General features: G+C 49.6%; 1 protein-coding gene across 5 annotated transcripts in view; it reads right to left on the reverse strand.

The window, feature by feature from the left end:
- Nucleotides 1-21,795, reverse strand: part of ABR (ABR activator of RhoGEF and GTPase) — a 184,749-nt gene that overhangs the window by 36,358 nt on the left and 126,596 nt on the right. For all 5 annotated transcript variants that reach the window (XM_079130772.1, XM_079130773.1, XM_079130774.1 and 2 more), the window contains 11 exons: nucleotides 19,406-19,466; nucleotides 14,733-14,785; nucleotides 14,037-14,177; nucleotides 12,180-12,301; nucleotides 10,426-10,591; nucleotides 6,599-6,721; nucleotides 6,182-6,257; nucleotides 5,499-5,603; nucleotides 4,006-4,080; nucleotides 2,522-2,619; nucleotides 1,976-2,107 (listed from right to left, as the gene is read on the reverse strand). In XM_079130772.1, the coding sequence (XP_078986898.1) occupies nucleotides 1,976-2,107; nucleotides 2,522-2,619; nucleotides 4,006-4,080; nucleotides 5,499-5,603; nucleotides 6,182-6,257; nucleotides 6,599-6,721; nucleotides 10,426-10,591; nucleotides 12,180-12,301; nucleotides 14,037-14,177; nucleotides 14,733-14,785; nucleotides 19,406-19,466 (1,152 nt within the window). The remainder of the gene's footprint in view (nucleotides 1-1,975; nucleotides 2,108-2,521; nucleotides 2,620-4,005; nucleotides 4,081-5,498; nucleotides 5,604-6,181; nucleotides 6,258-6,598; nucleotides 6,722-10,425; nucleotides 10,592-12,179; nucleotides 12,302-14,036; nucleotides 14,178-14,732; nucleotides 14,786-19,405; nucleotides 19,467-21,795) is intronic.

Genomic DNA, 21,795 nt, shown 5'->3' on the forward strand with positions numbered 1-21,795 from the left:
TCTGAACTGTCCGCTCATGGGCTCAGGTCAGCTGGCAGTAGGAAGGTTTATGTTTCTTTTAATATCAACTCCCAGGCATTTAACATTCCTCGAAGCTTAAACACAGAAACATTTTCCTTAGCAGACTGTGCTTTCTGCTCTGCCAAACATAACCTGGCTGCCTCCCCTCCCCCACCGCCTCCATCTGCTCCTGTCTTCAAGATGCAGTGATTTATGGTGTGCTTCTCCTAGGCCTGTGAGTTAAGCGGGAGGGAGGGACACAGCAGGCTTAAGTCCAGATGGGAGATTACCACCTTCGTGGCCTGGACTCTAAGTTCTAGAGGGGTTGTGGGTCATGGTGCCCACTGAGCTGATTGCCCTGGACACTCTTTCCGCTCTTCCATTCCACAGTCACCAATGGCAGCCACTCATGTCTCTTGGATGGGGTCTCCTGGAAGCTAGAACTCCTCCCTTGCCTGTCCCTCTGGCCCAGCCCAGGGATGTGGAGATGAGGCTCCCACTGCTTATCCCCACAAAGTAGTTTCTGGGGACTAGATTTGGAGAACTTTCTCACTTCATTCCTAATTCCTGAATAATGAAAGACTGGCTTCTGGTTGCCTAGCAGCACTGTCTCCCTGACGACAGTGCTGAGGAGCAGGGTGTAGGTCCCATAGCATCAGGAAGGGATGTGCTCAGGAACATGGGTGACATAAGGCAGATGGCTAGGCCTCTACCAAATAGTGCTCTCCCCCTGAGTCAGGAGTCGGGGAGTGCTACCAGGAATTTCTAGTTGAGAATCCAATACCAAATTTTAGCTTCAACATGCATCAGAGAACAAACACTTTCTGCAAAACAGCCTGACCCCTGCTATAGGTGGGGCTATCACAGCCTGTACACCATCATTTTGGAGCCACCGTTAAGAGACCCGGAGAACTCAAAGTTCAGGACTCAATATGTACCAGTTATCATTTCCCTTGATTTCATAGTCACAGAATCGATCCCCACTTGTATCATAAGCACGAGGTCACACAAGGTGCCAGATAGGAGTGTGGAAAGCTCCACATTGCATGTTATCTGTCTCCAAGCCTAGTTCTCTTGACAGGTAGGTAGATAGCAGCCATCTTCAAAGCTGACAGAATGGTCTAGACATACAAGCTGCAAGCAAGGACTTTTTCCTCACATACATTTTCAGGGCACCAAGAAACAGAGCAGAGCCAGGCACAGTGGCACATGCCTGTAATCCCAGTGACTCGGGAGGCTGAGGCAGGACTGCCAGTTGGATGCCAGCCTTAGTGACTTAGTGAGGTCCTAAGCAACTCAGCAACAACCTGTCTCAAAATAAAAAATAAAAAGGGTTGGGGATCTGGTTCCTTGATTAAGCACCCTGGGTTCAATCTCTAGACCAAAAAAGAAACAGAGAGAAGGCATGTTCACTCAGACTGACTGAGGATCTGCCTCTACTGAAACCCAAAGTATCTATTCTAAGTTGGCGACTCCCAACTCAGCTGAAGACAGTCCAGCAACCCTAGAAACAAGTCAGAGATCAGCCCTAGGAACCAGCAGGACCCAGGCCCTCTGGTAGAATGGCAAGTGCTCAGGGAATACGCCTCATTCCTATCTGGCATCCGTGACAGAACTGCTCATCACACAGTACTCCCCTCACGCTCATGACGCAGCCTCGACACAGTGTTCTAGGAAAAAGCCCAACAGACTAAAACTGGAGTATGAAAACAAAGGTAGCTGTCATTCCTCAATTCCATCTGCAGAAGTATGAATGATCCACCTAAGCCTGCTGTAACCCCACAGAGGTACCTGGCTGCTCAGTAAGATGCCATCTCTAGGAAGGATGAAACACCACCTTGGGGAATTTTTTTCAAACCAGTTTTGAACTAAAGTCACAAAAGGCCAAGCACCTTAACCAAGAAGACGAGATAGGAGGGCGCCTTCTCAACTGGTACCACACCACCTGGCAACTCCCCAAGTCTTGGACCCTCACCTGAATTTGCCCTTTGCCCATGATCTTGTCCACGATCTCATTGTTGTCCTTGTTGACCTTGGTCTTGTCATAGCATTTCTCGTAGCACAGGATCCTCAGGGACTGAGAACCCTCCAGTTCGATTTCAAACTCCTAGAGAAAGATGGGACAGAGGGTCTTCAGCCTCAGAAGCTGGGGTACAGGGTTTTGTGGCTAGTGTGGGCCTCAGCTTTGCAAGGCTTTGGGTGAGCAGGGCCCATGAGGAGCACATCACAAGACAAGAGGAGCATCTCATTTTTTGGAGCTCCTAGAGACCTCCACTTCACTGATGAAGTGGAGTTTGGGGGCCAGAGCTGAAACCCTAGTGTCTGATACCTGACAAAAACACTAATCTGAAGCCAGCTGAACAGGGGATGGAAGGTGCTGGGTTAGGGAGACAGAGCTGGTCCAACCAACTGGCATGGCCACCCCTCCCCCAGGAACAGATAGGTCATGAACAGTGATTGAGATGGGTATGCTCGGTGACAACCAGGAGTCCTTGGGGGGACACCTGCCTCCTCCACTCACCTCATCCCACTTGGGCTCTGTTGTGTCCCGGAACACCCTGGTTTTAGCTTTACTGACAAAATAGCCAAAGGAATCCACCTCCAGGGTACAGTACAGGTCTGCAGGGGGAAGGACAGACAGAGACATACCAAGTGAGGCCCAAGAGGCAGGGGCAAGGGGCAAGGGTAGTGGTGGTGAGGGCCTTGAGAAGGAAAGGGGACAATGTATCAGTCCTTTCCAAAGTCCCCTTCAGAAATGCTCTAAAACAAAGAACTTGGGCTGAGGTGTCAGAAGGCTTAGATCCTGCTGCACCACCTAATGATACTGCCACCCTGGAAAGTCCCTTGAGCCCTTTGAGCCTCAGCTTCCCTTGTGTGAAGAAGAAAAGGTTCAGTGATCACAGAGGGATGCCAGAGAATCAGAGCAGATAATGGGGCTGAAAAGGCTTTGAACACGCCAAGGCACTGTCCACACACTGGCCACGTTCTCCTTTTCTCCAGGTACACAGTAGGTGCTCTGCAAATTAACAGTGTCACTCAGCCCTTCTGAGCTCCTAGTTATCCAAAGATCAAGGAGACCTGGTTCCTGCCTTCAAAGAAATCAGTGGGAGAGGCAAATTATAAGTGACAAAACAGCATGACAGGTGCTGTAAACACAGTTTGCCCTGAACCAATGGGGACACAGAGGGGGAGCCCAATTCTCCCCAGGAATTCAGGAGGCTTCCCAGCAATGCCTGAATGGCTGTTTGTGGGCCAATGGCAGAAATTCTGAAAGGGGCCTGCAGGGAGACGGACAGGAAAGGGAGAGGGAAGGGGCAGGCTGAGGAGAGGAGTCAGGAGCTCTGGGTTATTGGTCCTGTGTGATGTTAAGTCCTTTTTAGTTCTCTGTGACTCAGTTTCCTCACCTGGTAAATGGGTAGGAGCTGTCTGACTCATAGATTCCTGGGTAAAAAGTAGATAAAATATATATAATAGATAAAGTGTAATTTGTAAAATATGAATCAGATTTAGTATTACTAAATCTACAATTCTAATAATCTCCAGACTTAGGGGATGATAATAAAGAAGAGAGAAAAGGATGGGAGCTGGCACTGTGCATACATGATCATCTTTGAGTTCACTCTCAGGTCAGTGTTAACAAGTGTGACTGCCGTTTATGGAGAAGGAAGCTGAGGGTCAGAGAGGTTAAGAAACTTGCCCAAGGACACATGGCTTGTAACTGGCAGAGGTGGGGTTGAAGTCCAAGTGTCTGCAGCTCTAGGGTTTCAGATACCTGGAATGAGGACTTGGGGAGAGTAGATTATAGAGAGAGGGCAGGGTGAGTCTCCTGCCAAGAGGAGCTGGTTCCTGGCCTTTAGGGGAATGCCCCATACCACAAGGCATACTAGCAGGGCCCCAGCCTGCAGAGCAGAGCAGGCGGGCAGCCCCTCACCATGGGTCTTTTTGTAAAAGATGAACAGGGTCCACCCAACTTCTTCCTAGGGTAAGGTATTCAGGGGCACTTACTAGCTGATTGTTTAAACCCCTTGGCAGAATGGACGATGACGTGGAGGAAGCCATAGAGTCCTGGAGACTCGTCATCTGAAAGAGAGAAAAGCCCCCCAGGTAGGGGGTGTTGAGAAGTTCACCCACGATTCTGCAGGAGGGAAAGCTGCAGACCTGGGGAGATGCAGCAGGGTGGTCTGACAGCACCACCTGGTGGCTGGCTGGAAAGTTTGCAAAGCCCACTGCTTCCTCCAATGTGAGCTGCACCAGGTCTTAGTGCCGGGTTATTTCCCCCTCTGCTCAGCCTCTACCTACACTCCTGGGCCAGATAGATAGTACTATTCTCCAAGGTTACTTTCCCTCCCTGTGAATCTTGCTTATGCCATGGCTGCCCTCCTACTTTAGCCTTTCAAGGGGAAAACTAATTTGATCAGTCACTCTGCTAATGGAAGAGGGAAGGCTCAGCTCTGATCCCTGCCTGGGACACAGGGATCCCTAGTTGATCCCACTAAGCCAAGGAAGGCTGGCTTCGAAACCACTTTCAGAGAGTGGATCCTTTCCCAGCACATGGGCAGCCAGAACCCACCTGCTCTGGGCCAAAGTCCAACTCTGGTCACAGTTGATCCTGCTTAAAAACCTCCCACAGGTCCCTCAGTTTGGATGACTTTTAAACTCCCTTACTTAGCATTTATAGCCTTCCAAGATCCAGTCTCTGGGAACTTCTGGGTTAATTTCTCATATACTACTCTCTCCATCCAACATCTTCCCCTACCCCTTAGGCTACAGTCTTTTGCTTCCATTAAGGAACTGCCTCAGGAACTCAACACCATCCCAGTGCCCAGGGTGCCAGATTCTTCTCTCCCAACTGAGAGGGCTGAAGAGGACCTAGGGGCCATTTGGGGAGTCATTTGATAGTAACCCCTATTTAAGATATTGTTATGGTTTGCATGTGAGGTATCCCCCAAAAGCTCATGTGTGAGACAATGCAAGAGGGTTCAGAGCAGAAATGACTAGGTTGTGAGAGTTGTGACCTAATCAGTGAATTAATCTCAATAGGGACTAACAGAGTAGTAACTGAAGTGGAAGAGTGTGGCTGGAGGAGGTGGGAACTGGGGGTTTGGCTTTGGGTATATATTTGTGTCTGACAAGTGGAGGCCTCTCTCGCTGCTTCCTGATCATCAAGTGAGCTGCCATACTCTTCCACCATGATGTCCTGCCTCACCCTGAGACCCAAGGAATGGAGCCTGTTGTCTGGATTGACACCTCTGAAACCTTGAGCACCCAGATAAATTTTCCCTCCTCTAAGATTGTTCTGGTTGGGTTTTTTAGTGGCAACAGTGAAAAAGCTGACTAAAACAGATCTCTATGTACCTAGCAATAAAATACTCCCAGCACAGTTAAATAGAGATCAGACATTGGTAGCCATGTATCTTGGCTGGTCCTTACAGAAGGACCCAGCAATGCCCTGGGGGCTTGGATCTGTTGCTTGTGCAACCTCAGGTTCCAGATCTTACCGTCTTTATTGCTGGTGACAGGAATGTTGTGTACAGTCCTAAGCTTGAAACAGGATCCTGTGAGTACCTGGAGCTCCACTGAGCTCAGGACAAAGGCCTGGAGATCTACAGGAGGAAGCAAGAGAGGAAGGAGCATCAGCACAGGTTCACTAGGATCTGCTGCTCTTCCCTGGGGGCTGCTGCAGGAAAGCAGTTTAGTTCGAGGGTTGGAGTTGGCCCTTGGGAGGGAAAGACTTGGAGATATTCACATGGGCACAGTTGTGAGTGCTGTCAGAGGAATCTATGGGAAGAAGCTTATGTATGTGTGTATAAGAGTAAGAGCAAGAGCAAGTGAGAACAGCATATCCTTGAACTCTGGGTCCAGTTCTATCACCAATTCATTGTATGCATTAAGTGAATTCACTTTAATTCTTTGGGTTTCAATTAATCAGAAACATCAATTAGGTGCCAACTCCCCTGGCATCTTACAGGGTGGCTGTGAAGACTAAAGAAGAGATCACTGACATGTAAATGTTTAGAAATGCAAAAAGCTGGACTGGGGACATAGCTCAGTTGATAGAGTGCTTGCCTTGCAAGCATCAAAGCCCTTGGTTCAGTTCCCAGCACCGTAAAAAAAAAAAAAAAGAAATGCAAAAGGCTCATTGTTGGCATGGGCACCATCAGGGCAGCATGGTGGACTTTACCCTTCTTCTGTAGTTTCTGAATTGCTTCTCTCCACTCTGACCTCTCGTAGTCCGAGGACAGTAAGAACAGGTAGCTCTGAAGAGAAATGAGAATTCAGTGGGGTGACAAGTGAGGCCAAGCATATTCCCCAATTCTGGGGCTCCCAGAAAAGCTCTTTACCCACGGAGCCCTGAGCTTAGAGGAGGCAGTTGGGAGGTGGGGAAGGGGTGCGCTCCTCTTTGGGAAACCAGCTGACAGGACTGGCAATGCTAGTGGTGGCCAGCAGAGGGCACTGGTTCCACACGGGTAGGGAGAGGGAGTTCAGGGCTGGAACCACAGCGGACTCATTGGAAAGTGGGGGACCAGGCAGCATGGACAATGGGCTGCTCTGGACCAAGAAAAGGAGTTATCTCTGTCCCAACTCCGCCCTTCCTGACCTTTCCATTCCGATTGTGGATCCGAAACGGGATAGTGGGAGAATTGAGCAGCAGTAAGAACTCATTCTCAAACATCTTCTTTTTGAGGCGCTCGATGGCCCGGCTCTGCCCTTTGTTGGCTTTCTGCAGGGGACGAGGCACAGATGGTTTCCCTCACACTCAGACTCCACTTCTCACTCAGCAGCTCTAAGCACAACATTCCCCTGTGTGTTAATCACGGTTTTTTTATTTTCTATATTTTATGATGCTTTGACAGCTTGGGGGGCCTACCTAGGTGAGGAGAAGCCACTCCTCCTCTCGGGACTGGCTAACTCTTAAGGTCCCAGATGACTCTCCCCCAAACCAACACCTAATCCAAAACCCAAATCCCCAACAACCACTTATAGGACTCTCACCCATCAAGCCAGTATTTCTTCTGCCCTAAATCACCCAGGGTCAGGGACAACGAGAGACCACCCCAAAGCCCAAGCCCCCCAACTTTATTTGAAATAGGCAATGCTAAGCTGTTCCCCCACCCTGGCCTCCTTCTTCCACAGAAGCCTAATTAACACTGTGGTACCATGTCCTGTGTTTTCTGCTTCTGCCTGTTGATGACCCTGTGGCTTCCCCCTGGGTCCCTGTGTAATGTGGTAGACCCCTTTTCTCGGGAACTGTAAGTAATAAAAATATTTCAGTGGCTCAAACTCTCTGCATTGTTTTTTTGATCACCTCTATAAATTAAATCCTGGGTACAACAGAGACATGCCAGGCGTGGTGGCACACACCTGCAATCCCAGCAGCTCGTAAGGTTGAGGCAGGAGGATTGCAAGTTCAAAGTCAGCCTCAGCAACTTAGCCAGGCCTTAAGCAACTCAGTGAGACTTTGTTCCTAAATAAAATATAAAAAAAGGGCTGGGGATGTGGCTCAGTGGTTAAGCACTCCTGGGTTCAATCCTTGGTATCAAAAACAAAAAAACAAAACAAAACAAAACAAAAAAACTCCTAGATGCCTGTCAGCCCCAGATACTGTCTTGGCCACAGGGTCTCTGACAGTAGGGTTCCAGTCTCTGAGTCCAGCCTGATATCCCACTGTGTCCCCCTGCCCCCTGGCTCAGCCTCCTTCTCCAACAAGCCATTCCCTCTGCCAATGCAGCCTTCTCCTCCACATGTTTAACTTTCTATTTTATTAAGAACCCCCTCCCTTTTATTAATTGCCATTGTGCTTCAAGTCTCAGTTCCAGTACCCTCCTTGATTAGAATTAATCTCTCACTACCCCCTCCCAGTATTTTTAAAATTTCTCTTTTTTTAAATCTACTACTCTGGCAAAATTATTACAACTGCATGGGGAACAGTGGCTCTCACATGCTGCTGGGAGAAATGTAAGCACACAACTTCAGAGGTAAATCTGACAATTAAATGCATACACTGTTTGCCCTGGCCATGTCATTTGTAGGGAATTTCCCGGAGACATGAGGACAGTGATGTGTACTACTGTCCTGCCTCCTCTGGGTAAAGAATCAGAAATTATCTAAATACCCCAATATACCGCTGTGTGGTCAAGCAGCAGAACATGACATTGCCATTAAAAAGACTCTGATGGATCCAAAGAGCTCTAAGGTACAGTTACAAGAAAAGCTTACAAAATTGGAAAATAACTCGTGGTCTTGTTTCATTTAAAATACATATGTTTAAGCCAGGTGTGGTGGCACTTGCCTATAATCCCAGCATTTGGGAGGCGGAGGAAGGAGATTCACAAGTTCAAGGCCAGCCTCTGCAACTTAGTGAGCCCCTATCTCAAAATAAAAATAAAAAGGGCTGGGGGTATACCTCAGTTTTTAAGTGCCCTTGGGTATAATTCCCAGCACTGGGGAGAAAACATGATAAAATATATAAATATAAATATAAATATATATTTATATATATATTTAAAGGTATTTATATATTTATAGGTATAAATATATTTATATATATATTTAAAGGTATATATATAAATATATATACCTTTAAAAATATATCTATACACACACGTGTGCGTGTCCACAGCTGCCTTCTTCTCTGGGTGAGGCGCTCCGTCAGGTGTCTGGCATACCCTTTTTAGCTAATGGGGCTCAGTAAGCATTGACCTGACTAAGCAGAAGGTCATGTCTGCTTGGCGACTAAGGAAGGTACAAGACCTGTCAGCCCCAGGCCTGGGAAAAACCATGCCCGTAGGCTGCCCCTGGAGGAGATGATGGGCAGCGCCAGATGGGGAGGGAGGTGTCACTGTAGCAGGCTGGGCCCCACCCCTGCTGGAGGAGGACACCTGTGCTTGTCAGAGCACTCCCTCTGGGCAGATGTACCCGCTCCTCACTTTCACTCCTAGGCCTCTCCCCTGCCCCAAATACCACTGTGGTCTTCTTTTCCCTGTTCAAAGGGAGACATTTGAGTCAAAAGGATCCTTAGAGGCCATTTGGTCACTTACTCATTAATAGTTGTATACTAAGCACCCATTTACTACATGCTAAGTACTAGGGGCACAGAACTAGAGAAAACAACACACATGCTGGTGTTCAAATTCTAGTGAGGAAGAGATAAAGCTGACCAAGCTATTATAATCAATACCAGTCAAGCAAAACCAAAGATGAACAGCAGGGACAGAGAGCAGGGCACCTAACCCACATTATAGTGAGGGTGGATACCAGAGAAGGCTTTCCAGGGGAGGTGAGGTCTAAGCCAAGCCTGGACAGACAAGGAAGAGAACAGGCCAAACAAACCACTCCACACCCTGCCTTCTGTTCACTGGGGAGGCTCCTTCAATGTCCTTTCCTCTAGCCATTGTTTTCAAATGTAAGAATTTAAGGCTACATATTTTCCTCTTAACAGTGCTTTGGTTATATCCCCTGGGTTTTAACATGTATGACCCTCATTTTCATGCAGTTCAATAGTCCACAGTTTCTTTTTTGTTTTTGTAACTTAAAAGTTTTAACTTTCCAGTCATTCAACTAATATTCTAGTTGTTGACTTCTAATTTTATGGCAGTGTGGTCTATGAATGTTACCTGTATGCTACTAATTTTTTTAAAATTGAAATTTCCTTTGTGGCTTAATTGTGTACGTATGCATGTGTGCATGTGTGTGCATGCATGCTGGGGACTGAAGCTGGGGTACTTTATCACTGAGCCACATCCTCAGCCCTTTTTACTTGAGACAAGGTCTCACTAAGTTACTGAAGGTTTTGCTAAATTGCTGAGGCTAGCCTCAAAGTTGTGATCCTCCTGCCTCGGCCTCCTGAGTCACTGGGAATATGGTTGTGCACAACCATGCCCAGCTCTTCGTGACTTAATATAGGATAAATAATTATGAATGTTCCATGTGTGTCAAGAATCTCAGCACTCTGTCAAGGCACAAGTTTCTGTGCATTTTTAGGCCAAGCATATTAATTGTGGTACTCAGGTCCCTTCTCTCCCCTTTTATTTGCCTACTTGATCTGTCAGTCCTTAAGAGATCTCCTAGGCTTTTTCTCTTGCATAAGTCCTGCTTTTCCTTGAGAAGCTCTCCTTGTTCTTCCTCTCTTGCTTCCTTTTTCTAGTGTTCAACATATACTGTTCTCCAGAAAACTTCCCATAATTTAGCCCACCAAATTCTGAGCACTCACTCCTTGGCCTTCCTGCCACCTGCAGAACTATCTGCCTTAGTTTGGGGCTTTCTCTTATCACCTACACATTTGAAGGCTCCCACTCTTGTGTCCTGCCTCCCTTAGCAGATCATCAACCTTACAACTCCCCCTTTCTGTCCCCTTCCCCCAGCATACCCGACTTAAAGGGACCCAGTCAAAATGGTCCCAAGGCTCTGCTGCCAGGCTCTCCTCACCTCCTTCTGGATTTCACTCTTGAGGGCAGAGATCTTCATTTTCATGTCCTCCAGCTCATGGTCTGGGAAGGGGTGCACGTGGGGGCTGGCCTCAGACTCCTCGGGAGATGGGAACACTAGGTCGGCCAGTGGGATGTACCACTTACAGTCATATTGCTGGTGCTTCCTGAAAACAGCCAGCGGGAGACATGAGCCAGAGGGAAGTCAGCTTTTCAGTCCTGAACTACTGGGCCCAGGACCAAAAACAATGACCCAAATGGGATCTACTGGGAACTCTCCAGGGGTAAGAATGAATGCTGTCCTGGAGAGCGAGATTAAGAAATGCACACATAGAGTAATGACAGTCAGGTCTGGGGTCAGCCAAGCAGGGAGGGCTCTCATCCTTCACTTTGACAGTCTTCAGATTCAGCAGGACCAGTGTTTTTAAATATCCCAAATCATTTATTTATTAAGAAAAACAAAACCCTGTTGATTAGATTTACATTTTCCTATTCTCCATCCAATACCTTTGCTCCCCTCTAGACTATCTAGACTTAGGCTCCCATTCATTATCCTTTAGGCTAGACACAGGATACAGATGTTATTCTAGATGCCAACTCTGATTAATAGGGTCACCGAGGGTACTGGATTAAAGATTATAAAGTTATATCCAAGCCTATTGAGAAAGGGCAACATGGTTGATTAGTAATGTCTGCAATGGGCAAAGGACTTGTGCAGAGGCAGGTAGGCTAATTATTGACATTTCTGCTTTAGAACTATCTCGAAGGTGATCTAGGTCCAGGGAGTCATTCCCTCTATTGAAGCTCATATGATCTCTCTTTCTCTGACTTCCTTAGAACTTTAGGTTTGTACCTCTCATTCCAGTTCCTTATTGCAATAAGCACATGGCTTATCTACTGCACAGCAGTGTATCTGGCACACAGTAGGTGATAAGTAAATGGAGGTGGACAAATATATGGATAAATACTGAAGAAACTTTCCTGCTCAAGGCACAGTGCAGACCCACATTACTGATATGGACGTAGAATGGAGTTTTCAATTTAGATTAGGGTTCAAATCCCCTCTCCTCCACTTCTAGCTGTGTGACCTTGGGCAACTTATTTACCTTCTCTAGAACTTTCATCTGTGAGGTGGGGATAATAATAAACACTCTGTGGCATTGTTGGGAAGATTAGAAATAATGTATTCAAAGCATTTGTCATAGCACCTGGCATGGCATAAGCCCTCAATAAATGGTGGCAGATTTAATGAACATTCACAGAACTGCAGTTAGCAAAAATTTAGAGATGTCTAATAAAAGGAAAATGCTTAAGTAAATTATGGCATATCCACTTGTAACATCATACAGGAAAGTATAATGATAATTATGAAGATCAGGCAGCAATGGGGAAAATGCTTATGACGTGAAATAGAAGAAGCAGAGCCCCAAATTGGGCATTCACTCTGATTACAATTATATGAAAGAAAAAAAAACAAAAAAACAAGGACATTTAAAAAACTGGGAAGGAAATAAAACTGCAGGAGACTGGTGCTTATGTTTGTGTGGGTGACAGCTCTTTTCTGTCATGTCCTGGTATTTTCTTTATAATTTAAAGCATACTTTATTTTTAGAAAAAGGCTAATAAAATTAATTAATATACTTTCTATAAAGAAAGAAGAAAAACCATACAGATTGTCCCAGGTTGCTGAGGGCTCTACAAGGGTCAGGCCTGGTTCCCCCTACTGCGACCCCAAACCCCCGTCCACATACTCACCCTGCAGAGGTCTTCTTCAGCTTGGCGCACAGCAGGACATCTGTAAAGAGGAAGACATGCCGCAGCTTCCGGGAGCTCTCTGACATTTCCACCAGGAAGCCGTCCTTCACCAGCTGCCGTGTCTGAAGGAGATGGCACCCCCCCACCCCGAGCCTGCTCAGAGGTGGGTACAGCTGAGGGCCCAGCCTGCACTGGGGACACTGCCCTGCTAGGGAGGGTGGAAGGGAGGGGTGGTATTGCCTAGTGGTTAAGAGAATTGGCTTTGGAGTCCTAGGCTGGAATCCAGACTCTGCCACTTCTTAGCTGGGACCCCAGGCAAGTTCCCTAACCTCACAAATCTCAGATTTATCACTGTACAAGGAGGAGAACATCTGCCTCGTAAGGTAGGATTCGTCAAGATGGTGTATATGAAACAGCACGGTGCCCACAATTACAATGTGTTTGACAAATGGCAGCTTTCTCACAGTTCTCCACAGCGCCCCCTGGATGGACCTAGTCCAGAATGACCTGGTTTCTCTGGCCCGACCCATGAACAACCTCTATCCTCAAAGAACATCCTAATTGAGCCTGGGAAGTTGATCTACTTTCAGCTCAGCCTTCACCTGCAGGCCACTCAGGCCTGTTTCTGCTACTTCGCAGTGTATTTGTCAATCTCCCCCAGTGGATGGGAGATGCTGGGTGTCCCTCAGTGGGGTTGTAGCAGTCCTAGAGCCACCTCTAACCTGGGCTCTAGATGGATGGGGCGTTTTGCTGCACATGGGACTTCAAGAGTTTCCTCCCTCCCATCCTCAGAGCCAGTGGGCTTCGCTGGAGCTGTCACTTTCTAGCCCAGCCTCCCCTCTGTGCACTACACACCTTGTGACCTACATATGCTGCAAGATGTGGGTGAACATGTTGAAAGGATACAATTAAGACGACCTGAAATTGATGGTGCTCTAAGCAATCTGGAGATTTTTGAGCTATCCCCAGAGTACAACAAACTAATGACATTCCTAGGCATTGCAAACCAGGGCTGGGAACTGCACCAAGACAGTTCCATGCCCCGCTAGTCATGCTCCAGACCCTGTCCCTCATTACTTCTCTTCCCAGGAGACATTGGAGGCTCATAAATGTAACAAAGGAGCATAAACCCAGTCAGCCTTCACTCCTAAATGCCACTTAATTACCTCTATTGGACAGGAAGCACTGTATCTAGGCCAGGATGCTGACCCACAAGGGTCAATGTCCCTCTAATTCTTCACATTGCTTCCCCTCACTGGGCTACCCACTACCCTTCCATCAAGAAGGGTCCCCAGGAGAGCTGCTGTGCCAATCTAGGCACCCACATGGAACATTTCAGCAGCCTGCGAGGTTGCAGACATCCGTGACGTCAGTGTCTTCTGCTGTCAGCTCATTCCCAGCTCCAGCCTACCTGCTGTGCAGGCTGAGCTGAAGCTGCTCAGAGTTTCTGTTCCCTCAGCCTCCAGGGAGAACAACATAGCTGCCAGGGGGGTTGTCTATAACTGGAGGCCCGGTTTCTCTGGTATGGGGCACAATGCTTGGGGCTTATAGCCAGATAGCCCCAAGTACAGAATCCTGTTCTGACACTTATGACTGAGGGACCTCATGCCAGACCTGGAGAGACTCTCCAGGACTCAATTTTCCCTTCCGCCTCATTGGGTTATTATGAGGATTAATGAGACACTGGAGTTAAAGTTGTTAGCCCAGGGCCTGAAATGCCATAGGTAACCAGGGATGAGGAGTAGAGAGGCACAGGACACTCGACAGTGATGCCCACGTATGAAGGAGAGCAGGGGCATCTGGTCAATTGCCTGCTCCTTAGCATAGGTGTGAGGCTGGGGAGGGTCTTGAGCTCACCTCCCCTTTGGGTGTAGTGACTGCAGTCCGGCGGGGATCAATGTCCTCATTGATGCTGGACAGGAAGTTCTGGGAGATGCGGAGGGCATCCTGTAGCAGCGGGTAGTCTGGGTGGTCCACAGGTGTGTGCTTCAGAAGATCCTGGGAAGGAAAGGACGCAGTAAGTCGAGAAGGACGATTCTCTGCTCCATAAGACAGTGGGTAGTACTCAATCTTCACCAAATGAATTCTGAGGTGGGAACTCTAATCTGGTCATGCATGCTAAAAATCTGAACTAAAAATTTACGGTTGGAGTAGTCAGGGTGAGGGTATGATCCCCATTATTCCTTCTGCATCATGACTTCTTTTGCTGGTAGGGGAGGCCAGGTGTAGTCTCATCTCACCAAGCAACTCAGAGAGACACTGCTCTACTTGCCCAATAGCTAGCTGCTCCCAGGACACCAGAGATCAGGAGGCAGAGGATGGGGAAACAGAAGTGCCTGCCTCTTAGGGAGCATTTGGCCAAACATCAAGCTTAGTAGCCAAGCTATATTTAGGCCCTGGCCCTGTTGGCATGGTTACTACAGGCCAGGCAGGCGCAGTTGAGGCCCAGGGACCCTCTGCTCAGCTCCCCAAATAGGCTGTTTTCAGTAACTCCAGCACCCTCCCGCCAAACTCCTAACCCTTCCCTGGCCATTCAAGGGGCTTGACACTCACATGTAGGACCAGGGTACTCCGAGTGACTCGGTCAATGGGCTTGTAGAGCAGAGCTGTTGGGGAACAGGGAAAGGAGACAGGACGGTGACATATGAGGAGCAACTTAAGACCCTGGAGATCAGCTTCATCCCCCAAGCCATCTTGTCAGCCTACATGAACATCCACTTGCTGGGAGCCACAAGGTGTTCCACAGTAACTTGTACATCCACTCTCACTCCCAGGGCAAGCCATACCACAGCAACAAGCGGACACACAGCCCAGACTCCCGTGCCACCTCTGCCTCTGCATCTCACTGCCCAGCACACATTTCCCAGACCCTCCTGGCCTGGTCTGGCTCAGCAGGTATTCCCCTTCATGCTCCCCCACCCCTACACCTGGACAAGCCCTTCAGGTCCAGCACACTCTGGGTCCCACACAAGACTCTGGGCTCAGGGAAGAAGACGTGCTGAAGAAAAGCAGCTTCTCCATTCTTGTGCTCCTCCAGTTAGAGGCCTGGCCCTGTCAGTTGGGCACAGCATGCTTTCCTCTGACCCACACATCTGGTCTCTTCTGTATGAGGAAAGACCTTTCTATATGTCCTTGAATTCCCAAATAGAACAGGAAAGGCTGGGGGGCCAGGAGGCAGGCCAGACCTCCACACCAAGTCTCTGTGCTCCAGCCAGTGGCAACCTGAGGGGCAAAGACTTTCTGAAGGGATTCACTGGGACCTTGGCTATGGTAGTCACCAAGAGGTTGAGCAAATGCAAGCTCAGTCAGGCCCCCGTGAGCCACACCCCTCTGTGACCCAAACACCACATGAGGATTGCTGGCATTCAGCGGGGACAGGTGGAGGCAGCAGCTGGCAGCCCAGTACTTCCGGAAAGCAGTTGTGTCCCCCTCCCAACATGGTGGTTCAGCATTGGTGGTCCTGCACCCGAATGCCCCAGTCCATGGGCATGACCTTTGGTCTCCTGCCATAGGAGGTGTAAGAGGCAGGACATTGGTTTGGGAAGGACCCCAACTGGGTTTCTCATAGGACCAGGTTGTGCCAGATTCCACTCATGCCCTAGCCAGTCCCCAAAGTGTCCCCCCAAAGCCCTAGATATAAATACCCTGTGAATTGCTAAGTAGACACTTCAGGGAACAATCTGCTGGCTACAAAGAAGATGCGGTCTCAGCGGTATGCCAAGAGTCTTATCTGCAGTCTTTGCTTGGCTGCCCATTAGAATCACTGGGGGAGCTCTTAAAAGAAACAGATGCCCACCCCCTACCCCATCGACTAAACCCAAATCTCTGCGGGGCAAAACAGGGTAGCAACATTTTTAAAAAGCTCCATTGCTGGTTCTGATGCATAGTCATGGTAAAAAACCACTGCTTTATACAAACACACTTTCTATGACTTATTTGTAGCCCTTTCTTATCTAGCAATTTCTAGAGGCCCTCTCCGTGGGCTATGGGAGCTAGAATGTGCAGGACCAGGCTTGGTATGTCCTGGGACAGTGAGGTAAAGCCCAGTTACCAGGTCGGGGGGGGCCCACTTCTGAAGCTGCTGTAAGGCACCCCACCTACTTGTGGCTCAGCCCATCTTCAGGGGGGAAATCACCCCATGAGAAGAGAACCCAGAGACACACAAGGAAGTGCAAGGTCAGCAGACACCTGACAGGGTGGGCCCTTGAGTTCCAGCCCCCAGGAAAGCTGAGACTGCACTGTCAGCTACTCCTGGCCTCTCTGAGTCCCAGGAGGAAGAGGTTTCTGTACAAATGGTGGGTTGGGTTTCAGAGGGGTTATTAATATGCTTGTAGTCACCTCAAGAATCCACCTGACAGGGGCTGTGGAATGTGTCCTGCAGCCTCAGCCTTGGCCGAGTGGGGTGAGGGCAGCTGGGAGGAAAAATAGGGAGAGAGAAAGACAGAAGGAGGCTCTGGAGCCACGGTCAGATATAGAGAGGAAGGGCAACTCCAGTGTTTGGGTTCCCCATGGCCCCCGAACACTTGCTTCCCCTAGGTGAGGTGCTCATCCTTTGCTCTAGGAATTCCTGCCCCTTCCCTGTTCCCTGGCTCTTGCAGGCCAGCCTGGTTTCCCCTAATGCTCACCCACTGTCCCCACTCCCCATGCTGTCTGGCCCAGCATACCTGGCATCTGACAACTTGCAAAGCATGTCTCTCCCCCTACTCCAGGAAGCCTTTCCCTGACCAGGACTTTTGGAAACAACACCTTATAGCACCCAAAAATCAGACTCCTGGCATGAACAAGCTGGTCTCTCTCCTGTTTGCTGAGAATTTACTCCATCCAATGGCACTGAGTTAATTGCTTGGTGTGCATTACTTCCTGTGATTAAAATGGGAAGCAATTTTCACCAGCCCCATTTTACGGATGAGAAAACTGAGGCACAGAGACGTTCTGTGACTTGCTCACAATCACAAGGCCATAAGTAGTAGCTGGGTTTTGGATCTCAGTTTACCTATGCTTCTAATGGTGAGCTGCCTTCTTCCTCAGGAGAGGGTAACCCCTGTGAAAGCTCAATAAATGACAGGATGGTTCTCAGACAGATTTCCCAGGGGTGTGTGAGATGACCTCTAGTTACTAGGGTGAGCCCCCTTCTTGAAAGCTGGCTTCTTAATTCCTCATTCCTACTTTGATGCTGACTTCAAATAGGGTATTGCAGGAACCAAAGAAACCCTGAACTCCAGGTCCTGGGCCTGTTCCACGAAGACTAAGCTTTCTTTGTGGAGGGAAGAGGAAGCAAAGGAATGACTCCCTTTTTCTTTTAGGGAAGTAGAGTGGAGACCTGACCAACTCCTAGGCCAGACCAAAGAAGAGCATTTCCCCTCACTCTCTGAACAATCCAGCATCAAGTCCCACTCTCCTCTAGACCCCAGCCTGTCAGAATCAGCTGAGGGGCTGAGGGCTGGCAGGGCAGCTTCTATCCTGTAAGTACAGTGCCCATAGCTATCCTGCTAGGGCTGCTGGAAAGGCTGGCTGCCTCTGAGGCTGCTTCTATCATGAGCAGACTTCGACACAGGTCAGCCCAGGAAGGTGAAGGGGAGGTGGTCCTGCACAGAGTCCTTTGGGAAAGAGCCCAGAAAACCTCATCCATCATCTCTCCTCCAGCAATCAGTCACCTGCCCCTTAGTTCAGCCTTTAACAAGGAGCCCCAGGTTACCACGGAGATAGGAAAGCAAAGTGATTGAGAAGGGTGCAGACAAAATGCCTGGTGGGAGGGAAGAAGGTCCTAAAACCAGCCACCTGCTGCTCTGACACACATGGGCCTAGAGCAGCTGGCCTGGAGGCCACACTTGCCCCTCACACCCTGCCAAACACAGCTTAGGTCATCCCTAAGGCACTTCTTGCCTTGGACAGCAGGACCCGCCTGCTTCGGGACACCTCCCGCCTAGGCCCACTTTGGCCTCTTCTGAGCAACAGCTGGGTGGACAGCGCACATCTATCTTGGGATCCTCACTCCTAGCTAAGGAAACAGGACACAAGATGCTCTGTGTCCCTTTCATTAAAGGGTGGGTGTGTGACCTTCACAAAGAAGCAGCTGCCACACCCCCTTCTCCCAGAGCTGACCTTCTGTGTTGAGTGTGAGACTCTCAAGAGTCTCTGGAGGCCAGCAACAATCCTCCTGGGAGGAATCCAGTCCCTCCTGGCTCCCCCAGCGCGGTCCTGAGGAGGCGGCATGTGTGCCGAGCACACAATACCCTAGCGGCTCAACCTCCTCTCCTGTCTCCGGAAACAAAGAAACTCCCAACTTGTCCCTCCAGCCCAGGCTGGCACCCTCTTGGTTCGAGGTGCTGACATCCACACCCTCTGCCCCCCTCCACCTGGCCCCTGCCGACCCTCTCCCTGGCCTCAGGGTTATTGTGCCTATAGGTACAGCCTACCACTTCATTTCCTTAGCCTCTTGAGGAAGTTGCTCAAAGCCTCATGCACACATTTAGCCACCAGTTCCCCACAGATCCTTGTGGGGAGACCTGGACCTTTCTAGACTGGTCCTTCCATTTCAGAGCCACCCTGCCCTGAGCAGCCCCTAGACTTCAACTCCACTGGCCACAGAGCTGTGCACACAGATCCAACCACTTGCCCAGCCTCCCTTCTCTGCTGCCCCTGAAATCCTGTTGGTCACATTTAAGCCCATTCCAGCCAACCCTCTGCCCTCCCAGTGGGTTAATTCCCATGCCTCCCATGAAGAGGCGCCTGGGTTACCATAAGTGCAGTTACAGCAGAAGCGAATGATGAGAAGAATTTCCATGGCAGCCTCTGTTCCTGCAGCAGGGGCGTGTAGCCATTGCTCCCGTCTCCCGGCTCCCCTCAGCAGCCCAGCCACTCGGCCACCTTGCTGGCTGCTGCTGCACAGCCTACAGAATCAAGCAGCCGCTTTCTTCCAAGAGCTTCTCCAGCAAGGGGGAGGGTAGGAGGCGCGTGGAGAGGCAAGAGGAGGGAGGGGAGGGAGGAGGGACCCAGCGCCTGCTGGCATCCTAAGGAGGAGCACGTTTGTAGCTGGCCCGCTGCCTGGGGAGGAGAGGCTGGATTTCTCATGTGCATGTGCGAGAATGAGCCCGAATGCGCGGGCACGTACACACACACACACACACACACAAAGCAGGGAGGGCACCATGTTCACACACAGCCTGCAGTTCACAAAACCCAGACAAAGGAAGGTAACCGTAAAGCAGCCCCATTCCCCAAAGTACCTTCCATGGTGACTGATGTGTGGCTGTCCTTGGAGTCCTTGGGCCCTTTCACTTTGAGTTCCTACCAGAAGGAGGAAAAGAATCACTACCTGGTCTGTCCTCCTCCTCCCCTCCCCCACTGTGAGCATAATAGGAAGAGGGGCTTTGAAACCTGGGGGTACAAATACAAGGAGACAAAGGAGAGCCAAGGACATAGGGTGCCTCTGCCTCGCCATCTAGATTCCCTGGAGCTTCCTGAGTCCAGCAGCTGGGGTGTGGGCAAGAAGGGTCTGGACCAGTTGATAGGAAGTGCTGAGATACTGGGAATTCCTCAGACCTGTCTCCTGAAGCCCCTCCCCAGCAATTCCTAGGGCCTCCCAGAGACTGGGCACGGCAAGAGCAGGATCCCACCCCCTAGGAACCCCTGCAGAAGACCCTACTCATGGATGTGTACATATCAGGCCCAGGGCCAGGGTTTGAATGGACAAGCACCAGGCCAATCAATCAATTCCTGGGGCATGAATGCCCCTGAGACAAGGAGGGCTCTGCGCACCTGCACAGGGGGAGCAGGGAGGAGGAGGGCCTGGGGCAGAGATGCTGAAGGCCACAGGCTACACCCTCCCCAAAGAGCAGGGCCTCATCACCAACCCAGCCCCCTGACACTCCCCACCACCTATATCTGTTCTGGGCACAAGAGAAGAGATTGCAGGGAGGAATAGCCACCACAATGGCCTTCTAGAGTTCAAGCCAAGTAACCCAGGAATGAGTGCTGGAAACAGATTCCAGTGACAGTTTATGGCATCCAAACCTCTCCTGTGATGTGCTTTAGAGGGAGAGGTGCCCTGGCCCTTGCTAACAGGACAGTACAGCCTGCAATTGGAGCTGAAATGCGATCTCCATTTGGCAGGCAGAGTGCACAGAGCCTGGACAAGGAGTGTCCTAAGAAGGCAGGGGCGAGGTGAGGCCAAGGTCAGGTACCCAGGTGATACTGCCTGCTCTGCCAGGAGGAAGGAAATGCCCAGACAGCAGGAGTTCATTTCCTATGCTGTTTCTAGACAGAGAAAACCCTCAGGGGCTGAGCTTGGGGTGTGTGTGTGTGTGTGTGTGTGTGTGTGTCTGTCTAACTCAGCTTCTCTGGGCTGCATCTCTTTCCCTGATGCCTGGATTCCCAGCTTTAAGGAATTTTGCTCCACGCCCCCCTCCAGTGCAGCCTAGAGGTATGAAATCACTCCTGCTGCAGAGGAGAAAGGCCTAATTGCAGTAATTAAGTGGCAGCGCCAGCAGGAAGCAAGAGCGTCATCCAGTGAGTCAGGATGAACAGCCACCTGGCAGAGGGCCATGGGCTTGGGACAAGTCAGCTTTGAGAGGGGTTTAAGGGTGTAGGGGTTTCTGCCCATGCACACAGAATGGGCAATAAGCCCAGGCTAAAGAGGAAATAGCACTTTTTAGACACTCTTTGGACCATGCTGGCCCTGGGCATCTAAGTAGCTGTGGCAGGGCCGCTCTGAAACAGGCTGGGGAGCCCAGTTTGTTCCTGGGGAGGGCTGGAAGTTGTGAGGGGAAGCACTAGTTCTCTAGCCTCATGACTTCACTTGGAGGGACCTCCCTACCCTAGCTCCGTCCTCCTGGAAAGAGGGTGACTCATTTGACCCATGGGTTTGGGAGAAGAAATTGAGTCCAGGCCTCTCCTCTCTATACCCTGAGTTAGAGGGGCAGGCTCTGCTCCCATCTCAGGGAGGAATCTGTGGCTTGCCATTCCTGCTAGATTCAATAGATACATTTACTTTCAGAGGTAAGGCATTAGCAAGCCTCATGTGGCTATGGATTCAAAGCCATGTCTTCCAATCTGTTTTTTTCTAATAATCAAGTTGACACTTTCATCTCTATCTGTCCAACTCTTGTGCAGCCTCTATGTTGATTCCAAACTTGGGCAAAACCCTTAACCTCAGTAGTTTCAGGAAAACTATCCCATGTCTCACCAACTTTTCTGGCATCAGAGGTGAGACAGGGAAAGCAAAGGGACCAGAAGGACTTTCTGGCAGGACTTCCAAAACTACGAAAGTATGCTCTCTCCCCAGAAACAGAGGTTTCCTTGCCCTGACTTGAGAGGTGTCTCTAGGGTCGTTTTGAATAAAGAATGAACTGGGCTGCAGATCTTGAAGGATCCTAAAGTACGATCCCCTTCTTGCTACTTTCTGGATAGAAGTGCTGATGGCAGGCAATGCCATGCTTCTAGTCTCAAATCTTCCTGGTAGTAAAAAATTACCCAGGAGCTTGTTAGAGTGTAGACTGCAGAGCTGCACCCCAAGACTTCTGAAATTAGAAGCTGCAGGAAAAGTGCCTGGAGATCTGCATTTTGAACAATGCTCCAGCAAGTTTGAGACGAGCTAGACAAGTCCAAACAGCTCATT

The sequence above is a fragment of the Sciurus vulgaris genome (genome assembly GCF_902686455.1).
Source record: "Sciurus vulgaris genome assembly, chromosome: 3".
NCBI classification, from domain to species: domain Eukaryota; kingdom Metazoa; phylum Chordata; class Mammalia; order Rodentia; family Sciuridae; genus Sciurus; species Sciurus vulgaris.